The 17237-nt window shown below is 63.1% G+C and overlaps 1 protein-coding gene across 1 annotated transcript in view; it reads left to right on the top strand.

Annotated features, from left to right (window-relative positions):
* MYO1G (myosin IG) overlaps positions 1–17237 on the top strand; it is a 64970-nt gene that overhangs the window by 15616 nt on the left and 32117 nt on the right. Inside the window, exons 7-15 of the mRNA XM_075061931.1 lie at positions 2211–2327; positions 5679–5885; positions 6851–6996; positions 7434–7548; positions 8500–8670; positions 9195–9265; positions 11447–11521; positions 12477–12609; positions 16935–17101. Coding sequence (XP_074918032.1) covers positions 2211–2327; positions 5679–5885; positions 6851–6996; positions 7434–7548; positions 8500–8670; positions 9195–9265; positions 11447–11521; positions 12477–12609; positions 16935–17101 — 1202 coding nt within the window. The remainder of the gene's footprint in view (positions 1–2210; positions 2328–5678; positions 5886–6850; positions 6997–7433; positions 7549–8499; positions 8671–9194; positions 9266–11446; positions 11522–12476; positions 12610–16934; positions 17102–17237) is intronic.

Below are 17237 nucleotides of genomic sequence, written 5' to 3'. Positions count from 1 at the left end.
GGCGCCTCTCTGTGTCCCTCTCCCCCATCGCACAGAGGAAACGCAGGGCAGGCGGCACATGGAGGAATCCAGCTGGACATGGCTTCTGCTGCACACAGCTCGGAGGGGGCCCCGGGTGCCAGGCAGAGGGCCGCTGAGCCTTTCACCTCCGGGCCAGATACTGCAGTGGTGGGCACTAGGTAGATCATCAGTTTCACTCTCATCTCCTGGCTGCCTGGTGGCCTCTGTGAAATGAGTTTGCTGGCTCTCAGCCCAGTTCTCAGTGGATCCAGGGCCCTGCACCCATAGGCAGTAGCTGCTGGCAAGGACTGAGTGGGCCAAGGCACCTGAGCGATCCCGTTGCCGGTAGAGACAGGGCCGGTGCAACCATTTAGGCGGACTAGGCGGTTGCCTAGGGCGCCAAGATTTGGGGGCGCCAAAAAGCAGCGCCCCCAAATTTTTTTTAAGTGGTTGAGCGGCCGCTGCTGCTGGGATCGAGAGGGACTCCGAGCTGCTGGCAGCATCGGCAGTGGGGAGCCCAGGGTGTCCCCGGGGCCAGGGGGCCACCGCAGCACCCAGCAGCGCAGGGCTTAGGCGGCAGGTTCTACATGTTTGTGGTGCTCGAGCACCAGGAATATTCAGGGCTGGGGGCCCTGCTCCAGCAATATTTGGAACTCGGTCTCTCCCCTGGCCCTGCCTGGATTGGGCCCCGGCCCCCCGTGGGTCTCTCCCCCCTGGCCCCGCCGGGTCCCTGCCTGACAGAAAGCAGCGCAGCACCTCTCCCCTGCCTGCTTCTGTTGCTGGAGTAGAGCGGCTCCCGGCAGAACTGCTGTCTGCTGCCCCAGAGTCCTAGTGCCCCCATCTCCTACTGGCAGGGCAGGCCGCCCTTACCCTGTGCTTCCGCCCTCGCCCTGAGTCTCTCCAACACCCCAAACCCCTCAAGCCCCCACACCCTAATCCTCTGCCTCAGCCCTGAGCCCCCCACATCATGCCCTCATCCCCAACCCCCTCATCCCCCTGCACCCTAATGCTCCCCAAGCCCCCCCTGCAGCATGAACCCCTCATCCTCAGCCCTAAACCCTCTTCCAGCCACCCTATAATGCTCTTCCCCAGCCCTGAGCCCCCCCTGCAGCATGAACCCCTCATCCTCAGCCCCAACCCTCATCCCCCTGCACCCTAATCCTCTGTCCCAGCCTGAGCACCCCCACATCATGAACCCTCATCCTCAGCCCTCACCCCATTCACCCCAGCACCCTCTGCCCTAGCCCTGAGCCCATCCTGCATCATGATCCCTCATCCTCAGCCCCAACCCTCATCAGCCCCCCTGCACTCCCTCCTAGCCCCAAACTCCCTCCCAGAGCATGCACTCCCATCCAGAGCGTGCACCACCTCCCCTTTCCCACACACTCCTTCCCACCCCCAAACTCCCTCCCAGAGCCTGCACCCCTCACCCTTTCCTACACCCCCACCCCCAGCCTGCACCCAAACTCCATCCCAAAGCCTGCACCCCTCACCCCCTCCTGCACACCCACCTCCTGCCCAGCCCGGAGCCTGCACCCAGCACCCAAACTCCATCCCAAAGCCTGCACCCTTCCTGCACCCTAATCCCCAGCTCAGGACCTGCACCCCAGAGCTCCCCCCAACCCCTCCCAGAGCCTTAGGCAAGTGGCGGTGGAGTTTTGGGGGGGCAGGTTCTGGGCACCATCAAAATTTCTACAAACTTGCCACCCATGCCTGGGTTAGTGTGCCACCGGCAGCCCGGGGGTTCCACTGCGCAGTTGCTGCTTCACTTCTCCCACCTCCCAGGCTTGCGGCACCAATCAGCTGTTTGGCGCCACAAGCCTGGGAGGAGAATTAGAGCAGGACAGTGTGCTCGGGGAGGACGTGGAGCAGAGGTGAGCTGGGGTGGTGAGGTACCGCAGGGCTCCTCGGGCCAGGGGGTGGGGAGCTTCCTCGGGGGCAGGGGGCACACTTCAGGGCGAGGAGCTGCTGCAGGGCTGGGGGGGGCACAAGGTGGAAGTTTCGCCTAGGGCGCGAAACTTCCTTGCACCGGCCCTGGGTAGAGATGGTCCCTCTGGAGCAGGGGCAGGCACCCTGGAAGGGGCTGTGGGTGCAGGATGCCCAGTATGAACTGTGGCCAAATGGAAGACTCCACGGCCATGCAGCTGGCACCTTCCCCCAGGCTGGGAACTGCTCATCTCTCTACTGCTCTTCCCCCCACAATCTCCCAGCTGCTGGCCAGTGATCAGTCCAACTTCAAGGACGTGGCAGGTGCCATGAAGGTGATCGGCTTCAGCCTGGAGGAGATCGACTCAGTCTACAAGATCCTGGCTACTATTTTACACCTGGTAAGCGATGGCCTGGCCGGCGGATACATCCCTTCCCCTGTGCCCAGGGAGGTATGTGACCAACCAGGATGTTCCTGCAGGAGTGTCGCCCGGGGCTGGGCACAGGGCCCCCCAGATCGGAACTTGGATCAGCCCATGGCAGAGACGGGGGATTGGCTCAGTTTGGGGTGGGGTGCTGGTTCGGCCCACAGTGGGGGAGGGCAGTGTCAGTTTGGGATGGGGTGCTGAGTCGACCCATGGCAGAGACGAGGGGTGGGATCAGTTTGGGATGGGGTGCTTGTGGGGCCTGTGGCAGAGACGGGTGGAGTTCTGGTGGGGCCCATGGCAGAGATGAGGGGCAGAGTCAGTTTGGGGCAGGGTTCTGGTTCGACCCGTGGCAGAGATGGGGGCGGGGTCAGTTTGGGGTGGGGCGCTGGTTCGGCCCATGGCAGAGATGGGAGTGGGGTCAGTTTGGGGCAGGGTTCTGGTGGGGCGCATGGCAGAGATGGGGGCAGAGTCATTTGGGGGTGGGGTTCTGGTGGGGTCCATGGCAGAGATGGGGGCAGGGTCAGTTTGGGATGGGGTGCTGGTTCGGCCCATGGCAGAGATGAGGGGCGGGGTCAGTTTGGGACAGGGTTCTGGTTCGGCCCGTGGCAGAGATGGGGGCAGGGTCAGTTTGGGGCAGGGTTCTGGTTCGGCCCGTGGCAGAGACGAGGGACGGGGTCAGTTTGGGGCAGGGTTCTGGTTCGGCCCGTGGCAGAGACGAGGGACGGGGTCAGTTTGGGGCAGGGTTCTGGTTCGGCCCGTGGCAGAGACGAGGGACGGGGTCAGTTTGGGGCAGGGTTCTGGTTCGGCCCGTGGCAGAGACGAGGGACGGGGTCAGTTTGGGGCAGGGTTCTGGTTCGGCCCGTGGCAGAGACGAGGGACGGGGTCAGTTTGGGGCAGGGTTCTGGTTCGGCCCGTGGCAGAGACGAGGGACGGGGTCAGTTTGGGGCAGGGTTCTGGTTCGGCCCGTGGCAGAGACGAGGGACGGGGTCAGTTTGGGGCAGGGTTCTGGTTCGGCCCGTGGCAGAGACGAGGGACGGGGTCAGTTTGGGGCAGGGTTCTGGTTCGGCCCGTGGCAGAGACGAGGGACGGGGTCAGTTTGGGGCAGGGTTCTGGTTCGGCCCGTGGCAGAGACGAGGGACGGGGTCAGTTTGGGGCAGGGTTCTGGTTCGGCCCGTGGCAGAGACGAGGGACGGGGTCAGTTTGGGGCAGGGTTCTGGTTCGGCCCGTGGCAGAGACGAGGGACGGGGTCAGTTTGGGGCAGGGTTCTGGTTCGGCCCGTGGCAGAGACGAGGGACGGGGTCAGTTTGGGGCAGGGTTCTGGTTCGGCCCGTGGCAGAGACGAGGGACGGGGTCAGTTTGGGGCAGGGTTCTGGTTCGGCCCGTGGCAGAGACGAGGGACGGGGTCAGTTTGGGGCAGGGTTCTGGTTCGGCCCGTGGCAGAGACGAGGGACGGGGTCAGTTTGGGGCAGGGTTCTGGTTCGGCCCGTGGCAGAGACGAGGGACGGGGTCAGTTTGGGGCAGGGTTCTGGTTCGGCCCGTGGCAGAGACGAGGGACGGGGTCAGTTTGGGGCAGGGTTCTGGTTCGGCCCGTGGCAGAGACGAGGGACGGGGTCAGTTTGGGGCAGGGTTCTGGTTCGGCCCGTGGCAGAGACGAGGGACGGGGTCAGTTTGGGGCAGGGTTCTGGTTCGGCCCGTGGCAGAGACGAGGGACGGGGTCAGTTTGGGGCAGGGTTCTGGTTCGGCCCGTGGCAGAGACGAGGGACGGGGTCAGTTTGGGGCAGGGTTCTGGTTCGGCCCGTGGCAGAGACGAGGGACGGGGTCAGTTTGGGGCAGGGTTCTGGTTCGGCCCGTGGCAGAGACGAGGGACGGGGTCAGTTTGGGGCAGGGTTCTGGTTCGGCCCGTGGCAGAGATGAGGGACGGGGTCAGTTTGGGGTACGCACACCCATTTCTAGGGCTCGGTCCCCACTGCCCTGCCCAGCCTGTGCTGAGCTCAGTATCACACCTGGCCCAAGTTCGTTGGAGTGGGGAGGAATTTCTTCAAGTTGCTCCAAAGTTGTGGGCAGAAATCTGGAGGGGATCCTCCCAGAGCATTGCCCCCTGGAGCTTGCTCTGCTACCCAGCCACACACATGCCAGGCTGGTTGGCAGTGGGCTCAAGGGAAATGCACTTCATCAAGTTGAGCTGGGCTCCGCTGGCCCTTCCGGGCACCCTGGGGGAATGCCTGGGCCAGCCACCCCACCTGGCAGCAGATCGGGGCCCAGCACCTGACGGCCCAGGAAGCCAGCAACTCTTCCCCGGGAGGCGGGTGGGTTGGGACTGAGTCTTGCAGGACCCTGGGAGTGGAGCTTGTGGGTGCTTGGCAGGAGGTTGGCCTTCACGAGGGCAATTAGTAGCACTCTGGAACAGGCCCCGCCCATGGCCCAGCTGCCAACCTCACTGCACGCAGACATGGGCCCATGGACGTACAGTGCCATGCGTGACGATAACCGGGAGGTCTGAGCTACACTGAGCAGTGCCCGCTCCTCACGGCCCTGTCCCCAGCTCACCTGGCTGGGCCCGGGGACTGCGGTGAACTCCAGTAGGGTTGCCAGCTTTGAAATATTTAAAAACCAGACACTCCAGCAGGAGTTCTGGAATGTCCCCCCACCCCATCTCTCCCCCCCTGAGGCACAGCCCCTGCCCCGCCTCTTCCCTGAGGCCTCGCCCCCTTTCAGTCCTCTTTCCTGCTCTCCCCGTGGCGCGCTGCTTTCCGCCCCCAGCTCTGCACCTAGGTCAGGAAGGACCTGCCTGCAGAGCTGGGATTAGGAGCTGCAGCTGTCTGACGCAGGTAGGACGTAGGAGGTGGCTCCAGCTGAGTAGGGATGGCTGGATGATGACCTGGCACCTTCCCACATCCCCTAGCCACTGTAACCGGACATTGGGTGTCCGGTCAGTAGATCTGACCAGACACTGTCAGGTCTCCTTTTCAACCAGACTTTCTGGTCGAAAACTGGGCAGCTGGCCAGCCTAGCCTCGGGCAGTGCAGTGACCTGACCCACCTTAATGTGGCCATGCATACAACCAAGTCCTGGCGATGGGGCCTTCACGCTGACTCTGGAGAGCCAGGCCGGCTGTGCCAGCGCGTTCTGTGCCCTGGGAATTGCAGCAAGGGAGGTTTAGGTTGGACATTAGGAAAAACTTCTTAACTGTCGGGGTGTTAAACACTGGAATAAATTCTATGTCCCAGTGTCCATGGGGCACCGGTGGCTTCCTGCAGCTCAGGCCTGTGCAGGGGGAAGCCGGTGCCCTCTCCCAGCTGACTGTCTCTCTCGATGGATTTCCAGGGCAATGTGAGCTTCGTTGCCGAGGGAGATGCCGTGGCGATAGAGAACAGGGAGCTGGTCTCCCAGCTGGCGGAGCTGACATCCACCCAGCCGGAGAGCCTGCTGAGAACCCTGCTGTACCGTGCGGTGGCCACGGGCAGTGGGGAGGTCATCGAGAAGGGTCACAGCGCCAAGGAAGCCAACTATGCCAGGGACGCCTGCGCCAAGGTAAAGGGGTAGAGGAGCTGGGAACCGGGGCCTGCCAAGACCCCCTGCCCCTCTGTGACCTCCAGTGTCCTCTTTCCAATTGCCCTGATTCCCCGCAGGTCCCCTGTGGGGGGTGCCCTAGCTGCCCCCTTGCCTTCCCCATCACTGCCCGCTCGGGGCCAGGCTCCCAGCTGGTACACGTGAGCTCGTGGGAGTCATGCTTGCCCCCAGCTACGTATCAGATTCTCTCTCTCTCCAGGCCAGGCAGCTGCGGAGCAGGCTTCCCCCTGTTCTGTGGCCGTCACCCTGCTCACAAGGGACTGGGCAGCTCTGGCCGCTCTGCGCTGGGCCTGTGGCACCCTGGCTAGTTTGCCATTCCGTGCTGATGGGGACGAGTTAAATGAGGTCACTAAACTGACAGCAGCCGGCCCCACAGCCTGGAATGGGGCTGTTCTGACGTACCCCACGTTCGTCCCCATCCAAGGCACCCGGGCTGCAGTGTCAGGGAGCCTGGGGTACAGAGTGTGGATAGAAACAGGCCAGGGTCACAGGCCAGGAGCTGCTCAAAGCTCTTCCCAGGGTCAGCTGCTCCAGACGGCTCCATGGCTGCAGCCATGTGGACGTGGCTGGTTATACCACACAGGGGTAGCAGTGGGGATCAAACCCAGAGCCTTCAGCTGCAAACCCCCCACCCTGTCCTGCAATAGGGTTAAGGCTTATATCCGACAGCAGCCACTAGATGGCAGTAGAGCTGCACAGCCATGACATTTCATCCAGCAGGGGGCAGTAGTGAAACCTGCACATCAGCCTCCCCCACATGTCCCAGTGACCACCTGTCCCCGCCCCCCTGGAGGGCGTGGCTTAAGCACACCTGCTCCTGAAAGGTAAAGTGCCCCACACCTGGTGGAAGGAGTTTCACCCTTAGCAGCCCCTAGGACTAGCTGTCGGGGGGACCTTCCTGCTTCACGGCGTTTTCCCCCCCCCAGGCCATCTACGAGCGGCTGTTCTGCTGGATCGTGGGGCGCATCAACACCGTCATCGAGGTAAAGAACTACGACGCCCGGCTCCATGGCAAGAACACCGTCATTGCCGTGCTGGACATCTACGGCTTCGAGATCTTCGACAGCAACAGGTAGAGCCCAGCCAGCCACCTCGGGCCACGCAGCCAGCCCAGCTGGAGGCTGGCCCAGCAGGACCCAGCTGTACCCACCGCCTCCTCTCCCAGCATGCACCGGGGCTGGGGTCACACGTAGGGCTGACTTGCTGTGGCTCTATCCTGGACTGGGGGGGAGAGAGAGGGGTGCAGGTTGCCAGGGCCAGTGGCTCATGATAGCGTGTAGCTGTTGACGTGCCCCTGTGAACCAAATCCTTCCTTGGTTCTGGGCATGGGGTAGCAGCATGTCCAGCCAGCTCTGGCCCGGAATCCCAGTGTGTTCTCCAGAGTGCGAGGTGGGGTGCTGCGTAGGGTGGGGTGGAGGGATGGGGAAGGGGGCATGGAGTGAGGGAGACCCCAGTCCCAGGGAGCCAGGGGTACAGACCATGAGACTCCTGCACTTTGCTGGTTTGCAGCTTCGAGCAGTTCTGTATCAATTACTGTAACGAGAAGTTGCAGCAGCTGTTCATCGAACTGATCCTGAGGCAGGAGCAGGAGGAGTATCAGCGGGAAGGCATTGAGTGGCAGCATGTGAGTGCCAGAGCCCCATGAGGGGTGCCTGCCCAGAGGGCAGTGTGGGGGTGGCAGCGCCCCATTGGGGTGGGAGTTCCTCACCCAGAGAGCAGTGTGGGGGTGGCAGCATCCCATTGGGGTGGGAGTTCCCCACCCAGAGGGCAGCGTGGGGGTGCCAGTGCCCCATGCAATGGAGGAGGGTGAGGGGTTCCTGCCCGGAGGGCAGCGTTGGAGTGGCAGTGCCCCATTGAGATGGGGGATCCATGCCCAGAGGGTAGCCTGGGAGTGCCAGTGCCCCATGCAATGGGGGAGGGGGAGGGGTCCCAGCCCAGAGGGCAGCATGGGGGTACAGCGCCCCATTGGGGTGGTGGGTCCCTGCCCAGAGGGCAGCATGGGGGTACAGCACCCCACTGGGGGGGTCCCTGCCCAGAGGGCAGTGTGGGCATGGCAGCACCCCACTGGGGTGGGGGGGTCTGTGCCCAGAGGGTAGCCTGGGAGTGCCAGTGCCCCATGCAATGGGGGAGGGGGAGGGGTTCCTGCCCAGAGGACAGCATGGGGCCACAGCGCCCCATTGGAGTGGTGGATCCCTGCCCAGAGGGCCGTCTGGAAGGGCCCCTCCTAGCAATCTGCATGACCCTCACCCAGGGCCAGAGGCAGACAGCGAGGGCCACTCCTGCCCGGGGTGCTGGGTCACACGGCCTGGTGCTGGGCCATGAGTTCTGCCGCAGGGAGCTCTTGCCTGCAGGGGAGTCATCTCCCGCCTGCTGCTGCGCTTGCATCCGCACTCCCCTGCTCTGAGCCAGTGACATTGTCGTCTGGGGGACCTGATGGAGGCTCCTCCCGCGCCCGGCTCAGGGGTGCCGCTGTTCGCTGAGGGCCCCTAGGGCAGGCAGTGACCCCCGAGCACGGGGGTCACCCCGAGAGCTCCCCCAGGGCCGTGCCTGGTAACCTCTGCCTCCCCCCTCGCAGATCGAGTACTTCAACAACCAGATCATTGTGGACCTGGTGGAGCAGCCGCACAAGGGCATCATCTCCATCCTGGACGAGGCCTGCCTGACTGGGGGCCAGGTCACGGACACCATGTTCCTGGAGTCCATGAACACCAAGCTGGGGAAGCACCCCCACTACACCAGCCGCAAGGTAACGCCCCGCGGGCACCCCAGGTTCCAGGCTCAGATGGGCGGGGACTTGGCTGCCCACTGGGGGGAAGACAAAGGGCTCAGGAGCAGGAGGGAGACCAGGTCCTGCTGGGAGGGAGAGGCCCTTCTGGGTGGGGGGGGCTGTCTCGGGGAGCTCCTTGGATTCTGCAGGAGCAGGGCAAGTTTAACCTCCCTGTAACCTTAACCCCTCCAAGCCAGTGCCCCCCCCTACCCCCACAGTCCCCAGTGCTTCTGGCTGGAGGGGTGGGAGGTTCCTCTCCCCTGAGTGGGGGCCGGAGGGCTGCTCACTGTGCATTCTGGGCATGCTGGCACCTCGTGGGGCTGCCCGGTTCGTTGGCCTGGCACTGGGTGGGAGTGGGGATTGCTGGGGCATAGGGGGAAGGGGTGGTGCATGGCATGAGGACAGGGGCTGTTTCCCTATGCCAGGGCAGGGGTATCAGAGTATGGGGTACTGGCCTGCTGGCCACCTGTGCCCTCCCGGCTCAGCCCACCGTGTGTTCGCAGCTCTGCGCCACCGACAAATCCATGGAGTTCGGCCGGGATTTCCGCATCAAGCACTACGCCGGGAATGTCACGTGAGTCCTGCCCCTGCCCCCCAGGATCAGGGTGATGCCCAGCGGGCAAAGGAGCGGGGTCCTACCTGGCCACCTGGCATCTCTGTCCAGCAGGGGCCCTGTCTGGAGAGAGGCAGGGGACTCCTTGCTGACCTGGAGGGCTGGTGGCTTAGTACCAGTCTGCAGGGGGTGGGAGACTGAGCTGGGCAGGCCGAGGGGAGTCCCCACCCAGGAGGCGGGAGGGGCAGGATTGTACCCTGCATGCGGGCCAGGATTTCCACCTGCAGATGGCCCCAAGGGGTTGGTTCTCAGCAGGTGGCTGCTCAGCCAGGTCTGGCCCCTCTGAGGCCTCTCCAGGCACAGCTCAGATCCCCGGTCTCTTGGCCTGTATCGTCTAGTCAAAGCCAGGGGCTCCCCCTGCCCCGTCAGGAGACTCCCCCCCAAGCCTAGCCAGGCTAACGGGCAGCAAACGCTGACGTGTTCTGCTCTTTCTGTCCACGGCGCTCGGCAGCTACATGACCCCCTCGGCAGGCTCTGGGCCTTCCCTCGCTAGCAGACCCCGCCGCTTGCCCCTCGCCCCGCTCTGCGGCTAGTTCTTAGCCCCTTTCCCCGGCTCTCCTCCAGGCCCCGGTGAAATTGGTCTTGTCTCTGGCCCAGTGTGCTGCTCCAGGGGCAGGCTCCCTGGGCCTTTCCCCTCCCCGCCCCAGGATGCGCTGGGCTCTGGGCCCAGAGCTAGGCCAGGCAGGCAAGGGACTGTCCCGTAAAATTCTGGGCAGATCCCAAATGCCTCCCGCCGCTGACCCCAGGAGCATCACAATCCTAGGATTTTGCCCGGACCAGGCATCTCTCGGAGGGAGGGGTGCCCAAGTGGACTCCAACTCAGCCTGTCCCTTGAAGGATAGACAAGCGTGTCAGGAGCCGGCTGGGGCGTAGGAGCCTCCTGACGCAGGCACGTGGGGGAGGCTGCCCCCATGGCCCCTCGCAGCACTGCATTGCCGTTCACAAGGAGAGCTGCCTCCGCAGGGCTGCTTGCTCAGAGATTTCAAGGCTCATTGTTAGCTGGGCAGGGGGGAGGCCTGCACCCTGTGTCAGGAGAGCTTGAGTCAGGCAGAGGAGTCAAGCCCACAGCCATGGTACAGAGAGCAAGCACAGGACCCGGGCCTGTGTGCTTGGGTCCCTGGGGATGGGAATGCATGGCTGGGCAGGAGCAGGCATCGCTGGCTGTGCACCTGGGCATGAGTGTGTCTCCCCGTGGTGCAGTGCTTGTGCACGTGCGAGTGTGCGATGACATGTTGGGGGTGTGCATGTGGTGTGAGTGCGTCTCCCCATGGTGCAGTGCTTGAGCACGTGCGAGTGTGTGATGGCATGTTGGGGGTGTGCATGTGATGTGAGTGCTTGTGCACATGCGTATGTGTGATTGCATGTTGGCGGTATGCCTGTGGGCATGAGTGTGTCTCCCTGAGGGAATTGTGCATGTGCACACTTGTGTGTGTGATTGCATGTCGAGGGGGATTTGGCAGGAGTGTGTGTGTGTTTGTGTGTGTGTGTGTGTGTGTGTGTGTGCATGTTTGCACTGGGGGGGTAAAGGAGAGGAGGGTCTCGGGGGAATCCCTCAGCCATTTGGGGTGTCAGTCATGTCACCCCTCTCTCCAGCCCCATCTAGCTCTTCCCCCAAGCTCTGACTCTGTGCGGACAAGGGCAGTCAGCAATCACTCACACATGGCCCTGGGAGGCTGGAACCCGCTCGGCCATGGGGAGGGAACTGTCCCCTCCGACTCTTTGCAGACCTCCCATGGGCCATGGGCACCTCGAGTCAGACACCTCTCTAGGGGAGGGCAGCCTCCTCCCCATCCCCCAGGGTGTGGGGGGGCTAAAGTGTGGACCAAGGGAGTCACGGGTGCATGCTCAGGACACTGAGTGCAGCAGGATGCAAAACCAGATGCGTCCTGCATGATCAGGTGACCCAGGTGCCACCCTTTCAAACTGTGCCTGTGAGGACACTGGCCCTTTAAGCCTTAAAGGTGCCCTAATCATTTGTAGTGGGAAAACCCTCATTGTGTGATAACCACCAGCTCCTTCATCCCCTCCCCGTGTCTGCCCTAGCAGGATCTCAGCTGCAGCCCATCCCGGGCTGAGGGGTCCGAGTGGAGGGACAGCACTGGGGAGCAGTTGGGGTTGGAGGTGAATTGCTCTGAATTGCAGGTACTCGGTGGAGGGGTTTATCGACAAGAACAAGGACACCCTCTTCCAAGATTTCAAGCGATTGATGTACAACAGGTGAGGGCTCCAGGTGCCTGCTGCAGGCCCATAGGACTGAGCCTCACCAGGCACGTGGGGCCTGGCCTAAGCTCTGGGGAGGGGACGAGAGCCACAGCAAAAGAGATCCTGCGGGATCGGGGGGTCTGGTGCTGCAGATGGGGCTCAGGCTGGTTGCCCTGACACCAGCGTCCCCTGTCAAGCCCCAGTGCAGGTACGGTGCAGGCAGCTGCTCCCACCAGGGTGTCTCAGCCATGACCTAGCGGGGAGCTCAGTCTCCAGGCCAGTTAGCCCTCAGCCGCCCTGCTGGGGCTCCCAACGAGGGGGTAACTATGAGGATGGGCACCGGAGCCAGGAAGGGCCCCAACTTCTCTCCCTGAGGCCACCCATTGGCAAGCAGCGGGCCGGCTTTGACCAGCAGGAGGGGCTCTGGGTCCTGTTCCCCTGACTGAACCCGGGGGCAGAGGGGAGTGATAACGGGCGGGGAGCTCCTGGAGCCAGAGCAGCCCAGGAACAGTTGGGACAGGATCCAAACCCTGGCTGGGTTCCCTTGCACAGGGCAACAACGGCCTTATGGAGCCTCCTAACTCCTGGGCAGTGCTGCACATTCCTCTACGTCGGCGGGTGGCGCTCTTCCTTTAAACAAACCAGCTCCATGGCTCTGTCTGGGGAGCCTTGGATCAGAATCTGGGCCCTGTGGCCCGTTTCCATCTCTGAGTCCTGCTCTCCCTGTGTCTCTCCCGGCACCAGGGATCCCGTCCAGGCAATGGCCCAGGAGGCTGGAGGGAATACAGGAATGGGGAGGAGAGCTCTGCTTTGAGGTGGTGTAGGTGGATCTTCCACAAAAGTCTCCAGCCTACAGTAACTCCCTGGACAGCAAGGACGATCGGGGCCAGTGCTCTCCCCTCACCCTGGCGTCCCCATCCCTGAGCGTCGGCTTCCCGGCCCCTCACGCCCCTTGCTGATCTCTCCCCAGCACAGACCCCGTCCTGAGGGACATGTGGCCGGAGGGCGAGGTCAGCATCACCGAGGTGACCAAGCGCCCTCTGACGGCCGCCACGCTCTTCAAGAACTCCATGGTGGCGCTAGTGGAGAACCTGGCCTCCAAGGTAACCCCCCAACCCCCACCCCGGCTCCTCCTCGGTCATCTGCTTCACCAGGGCCCTCTGGCTGCTGCCGGCAGTAAGCAGGGCTGGCCAGAGGTCCCAGGGTGCCCTGTGTGACAGAACAATAGGATACCCCACTTGCAAGGGGGTTCCCCCCATCACGGCCTTCCCTCCCCCCGTACACCCGCAGGAGATGCTCCTTGCCCTCTAGCTGCCCCCTGTGTCTGGACTGGGAGCCCGGAAGGACCTTCCCAGGGCAGTCAGGGAGCTTGGCCTGGGCTCCTGGGGCCAGTGTCATGTGGCAGGCAGGGCCCTGGGTGGAGCTGGCCCTGCACAGCCACTGAGCTTGCATAGGCCCATGGTAGCCACTGGCAGCATGTAGGGATGGGAGATTGGCAAAGGTGGGATACCCCGAGCTGGGTCTGGGCCCAGGGCCTCCCCCGGTTCCAGGCTGGATTCTGTGTCCCTTAGCAGACAGAGCCAAGCCCAGGCAGGCTGAGGTTCAGGATCCGGCCTCTCTCAGATCTCAGGGAGTTCTGAACGGCCCGTTGGAGGGGAGGGCTCCGGCTGTCGGGCCAGAACCTGGATCCAGGCTTGGCATTTGGGGTTATGCTCTAACAGTGCCCCTGCACCTCCCCTTCCAAACACGTCTGTCACCTGGACGCTTCCCGGAGCGCCCCGTCCCTGAAGGGGCCCAAATCCCAGGAGAGGGGCAGGCCTCCTGGCATTTCCAGCCCCACACGCCCAGGCTGCCGCTAGTGCACATCCTAGGCCCCGCTCCTTGCCCTTCCAGCACTGACTCCTCCAGTCACAGAGCCGCCCCACGGCCCCCTCCCTGCCCAGCTTCTTGATGCCACCCCCAACGGGTGGCAGCATGGCTGGCCAGCAGGACACCCAGCCCTACATCTCCCACCCGCTCTACTCCCCAGCAGCCTGTGAGCTTAGTTGGAGGCTGGGCGCTGTGGTGTTTGGGCGGGGGCGAGACAGCTGGATGGTTCCCCCCACCCTTCTGTCCTTGGCCCCATATGAGGGTGGGATAGCCCTGATGGATGAGGTCTGGGAATGTGCCATGCTTGTTCCTGCCAGAGGGGGAGCTGTTGAGTGCCACAAGGGCCTCCCTCCCCAGGACCTGGGTCCTCTACCTGCCTCCCCCCTCTGAGGCTGCTCCCCTCCCTCCCCGGATTGACCCACTGCTCATTTAATTGGCTAACTGATGAGTAGCTCCACCTGGGCTTCTTAAAGGGCCAGCTCCTAAGAGGGCACTGTTAGCAGCTGGCGCGTAGTCACCTGTTGGTTTGTTTCCTGCTGGTCAGCCGGGTCTGGGTGTGAATCCTGACTCGCTCAGCAGCTGAGGGCCCCTGAGATGGACTTGACAGATGCTGCCTGCTGGTTCCTAGCCAGAGCCAAGCGGCAGATTGGCCAGTGTAGCCAATCCTAAACAGCAACATCCCCCAGCCTGCGTAGCCCTTCCTGACCTGGTCCTGCCCTCCACCGATCCGCTGCCCTGGCCCCAGCCTGCACACGCACCATTCAATTCACGTTTCCTTTGGTTGTTTCACCGCGAGGCTAACGAACTGATTTAAAGGGGACTGTGTGTGTCTGGCTGAGCGGAGATACGCGGGGACCCCAGCTGCCTTGGCAACAGGCAGCAGTGAATAATACCCGTGAATCATTTGGCATTTGCTCCCATTTCTGATCAGGAACCTGTTCCCAGAAGCTACAGCAGCTAAAATTAGCCCTCAGTAGGAAGAGAAGTAGTGAGAGGCGGGGGAGGGAGCCAAGGAGAGGGTTGGGGGAGGGGAGCCCAGATGTGTGCCGCTGGACCAGACAGACGTGCACGTGGATCCACGCTGGCATGGAGCCACCCAGACAGGCATGGGCAGAGGCGCTCGCCTGGCTGCATCCCCAGCCAGACACGGCCATGCAGGCGGAGATGTGTGCACAGACATAAGGACACGTAGACACGTGGCCACCCAGACACACATGCACAGATACATGCAGACTTAGTGCAAGAGACACACAGCCATAGAGGTGTGTACGTGGGATTGATGCACACAGGGACGCACACTAAAGCAGACCAACACATGCCTGGAGACGCCCCCAGCTAGCCAGGACTTGTTTTGCTGTGGGGATGGGACTCAGCTCGGGCTTGTGGCACAGGTGTTGGAGGAGAGCTGGCCTGGGCTGCGCCTGGCACTGGAGAACACAAGCCCCGGGCGATGCTGGATTGACTGTTCCTCACTCCCCGCTCTTCTAGCTGCTCATTAGCTCTGCCTGGGCACCTGCTGCTGCTGCTGTCACTGGCAAGCTGATGTCTCAGCCAAATTTAGCTCCAATGTGAGCTGTAGCGAGACTCAGAGCTGTGATTATGTCTCCTGGATCAACCCAGCTGGAGCAGAGGAGCTGCCTGTCCCTATCACATGGCTGCAGCACTGCTCCCATCCACCGGAGCCCCCAGAAGGAAACACTATTGTAACAGGTTGCACTGTGCTGCACACCCTAACCCATGAGAGCACCATGGGGACAGCTGTGAAGTGGCTCCTCTGCTCCCAAAACACACCCCCTACCATCTGAGCTACAGGAGGATTCCTTCCAGCAGTGCGGGACTAATGACACACAGCTGAGCAGTTCTGATCTGTCCAGCAGAGGGCAGCTGAGCAGGGCAGGGGATGTGTCATTCCTCATGGCCCAGATCCATGAGTTCGGGGCTACACCCCCCGCTTTTGAGCCGTGTCTAGGAGGGCGTCTTGCTCTTCCTCCAGGGTTGGCCATGTGCCCTCAGCCCCTTCAAGCCTGGACGTCTGGGCCTCCAGACGTCTCTGCTCAGTGAGTCTAGCTGAGCTGAACTCCTGAGGGAGACCTGCCCACTCTGCAGGGGCTAACATGCCTCGCCAAGTAGGGGCAGTGCCATTCACATGGCGCTGTCAGAACGAGCGGGTTTCTCGGTTGCCTGGCATGCAGCCTAGGAACCCTTAGCTTGGGCCAGAGAGCTGCAGGTTAAAGCCTAGCCCAGTCTGGTCAGCCCAGAGCCAGGCCGTGCTGAGCCCCGGCTCTGTCTGTCTCCCTCTGCCCGCCATGGTCAGCTCCCCGGTGAGATCCCCGAGGCCTCCCAGCTCACACTTTCCCAGGCCTTGTTCTCCAGCTGGGGCCTGTGCTCAGCGTCCCCGCAGAGAGGTGGGGAAATCCCCCTCCCTCTGGGTCTGTGGTCACCAGGCCTCAGTAGCCCGGTGATTGGCTTTGCCAGCTTCTCAGATTCTCTGTCGGTCAGCCTTGGCCAGTTCTTCTTAAACCAGCCCCGCTCAGACAGCTGGGTGACGGTCAGACCTCTGTCTGCCAGCCTGCCCTGACAGCACACTGCGTAACCATGCAAGCTATAGGGGAAACTGAGGCACACAATGGCATCATAAAAATATTGCAGAAAATTCCCATTTCATCACCCTGTCCTGCTCACACGTGGCCCGGACATGCCAAGGGGATGGGGATGGACCATGCTGAGGAGGTGGCAATGGGCCAGGCCTGGCTGGTTCTCCTCTTGTTGGAGCCAAATTGCAGCCTCAGCAGTGATAGTTTTCTCTCAGGCCCCAAAGCTCTGAAAGTAGCTGGCCGCCCAGACCCCAGATAGACACCGCCTGCCCTGTGCCCCTGTGAAGAGATCTATGGCTGGGTGGGGGTGTGAGCATCACTGCCTCCTGCTGGGTAGTGTGGCCCTGGGCTTGGCGGAGTGGCCAGCAGAGTCCAGACCAGGCACACACTGTGGAGCTGCAGTGCCATTGCGTTCACCCTGTTGCTCCCCTTGGAGGGGCACGTTTCCCCTCTGAGGCGGCAAGGCACATGCCCAGGCAAGTGCACCCTGCTGCTGCCCCAGCCCTGCTGGGCTTCCACCTGCCCCTCCATTTCCCAGTGCTTGGCATGCCCCAAATGCAGCCCCCTGCCCCGTGCCTTGGCTGGCCCTGCGGGGCCAGCCCCTGTCAGCGCCCCTTGGCTCACCCTGCAGCTGGGGGATCCCCTGGGGCAGCCCTGCCTTTCCCAGGCTTCTCCTGGGCTGGGCTCTGGAGACAGAGGCCTTGAGGGGCAGAGCTCATCCCCAAAGCAGGTGACCCCGGCTCTCTCCACCCATCAGCCCTGGGCCTCTTTCCCCACCAGTGCCCATGTACAACCTGGCCTGGCACCACTCCCCCTGCTCCCTGCCCAGCCATCCTGGGGCTCCTCCTGATACCCCCTTCACTGGCATCCCCTCTCCAGAGCTTCCACCCAGAGTGACGCTCCTAGCAGCAGCTCGAGGGCCCCTCCCCCCACGGTTTCAGTGACACCCCCTCCTCTCCCCCCAGGAGCCCTACTACGTGCGCTGCATCAAGCCCAACGACCAGAAGTCACCGCTGCTCTTTGACGCCGAGCGCTGCCGCCACCAGGTGGAGTACCTGGGCCTGCTGGAGAACGTGCGGGTCCGCAGGGCCGGCTTCGCCTACCGGCAGCCCTACGACCGCTTCCTGCTCAGGTATCTGCCCCGTCCGCCCCTGCTGGCCAGCCTCCCGCCCCTGCTGGCCCAGCCCCCTGCCCTGTCCTGCCCTCGCTGGCCTCCCGCTCCATCCCGCTCCATCCCGCCCCTGCTGGCCAGCCTCCCGCCCCTGCTG

Source organism: Chelonoidis abingdonii, chromosome 2 (genome assembly GCF_003597395.2).
Source record: "Chelonoidis abingdonii isolate Lonesome George chromosome 2, CheloAbing_2.0, whole genome shotgun sequence".
NCBI classification, from domain to species: Eukaryota; Metazoa; Chordata; order Testudines; family Testudinidae; genus Chelonoidis; species Chelonoidis abingdonii.
The sequence above is the reverse complement of the archived record's forward strand: the minus strand, read 5'-3'. Positions and strand labels throughout refer to the sequence as shown.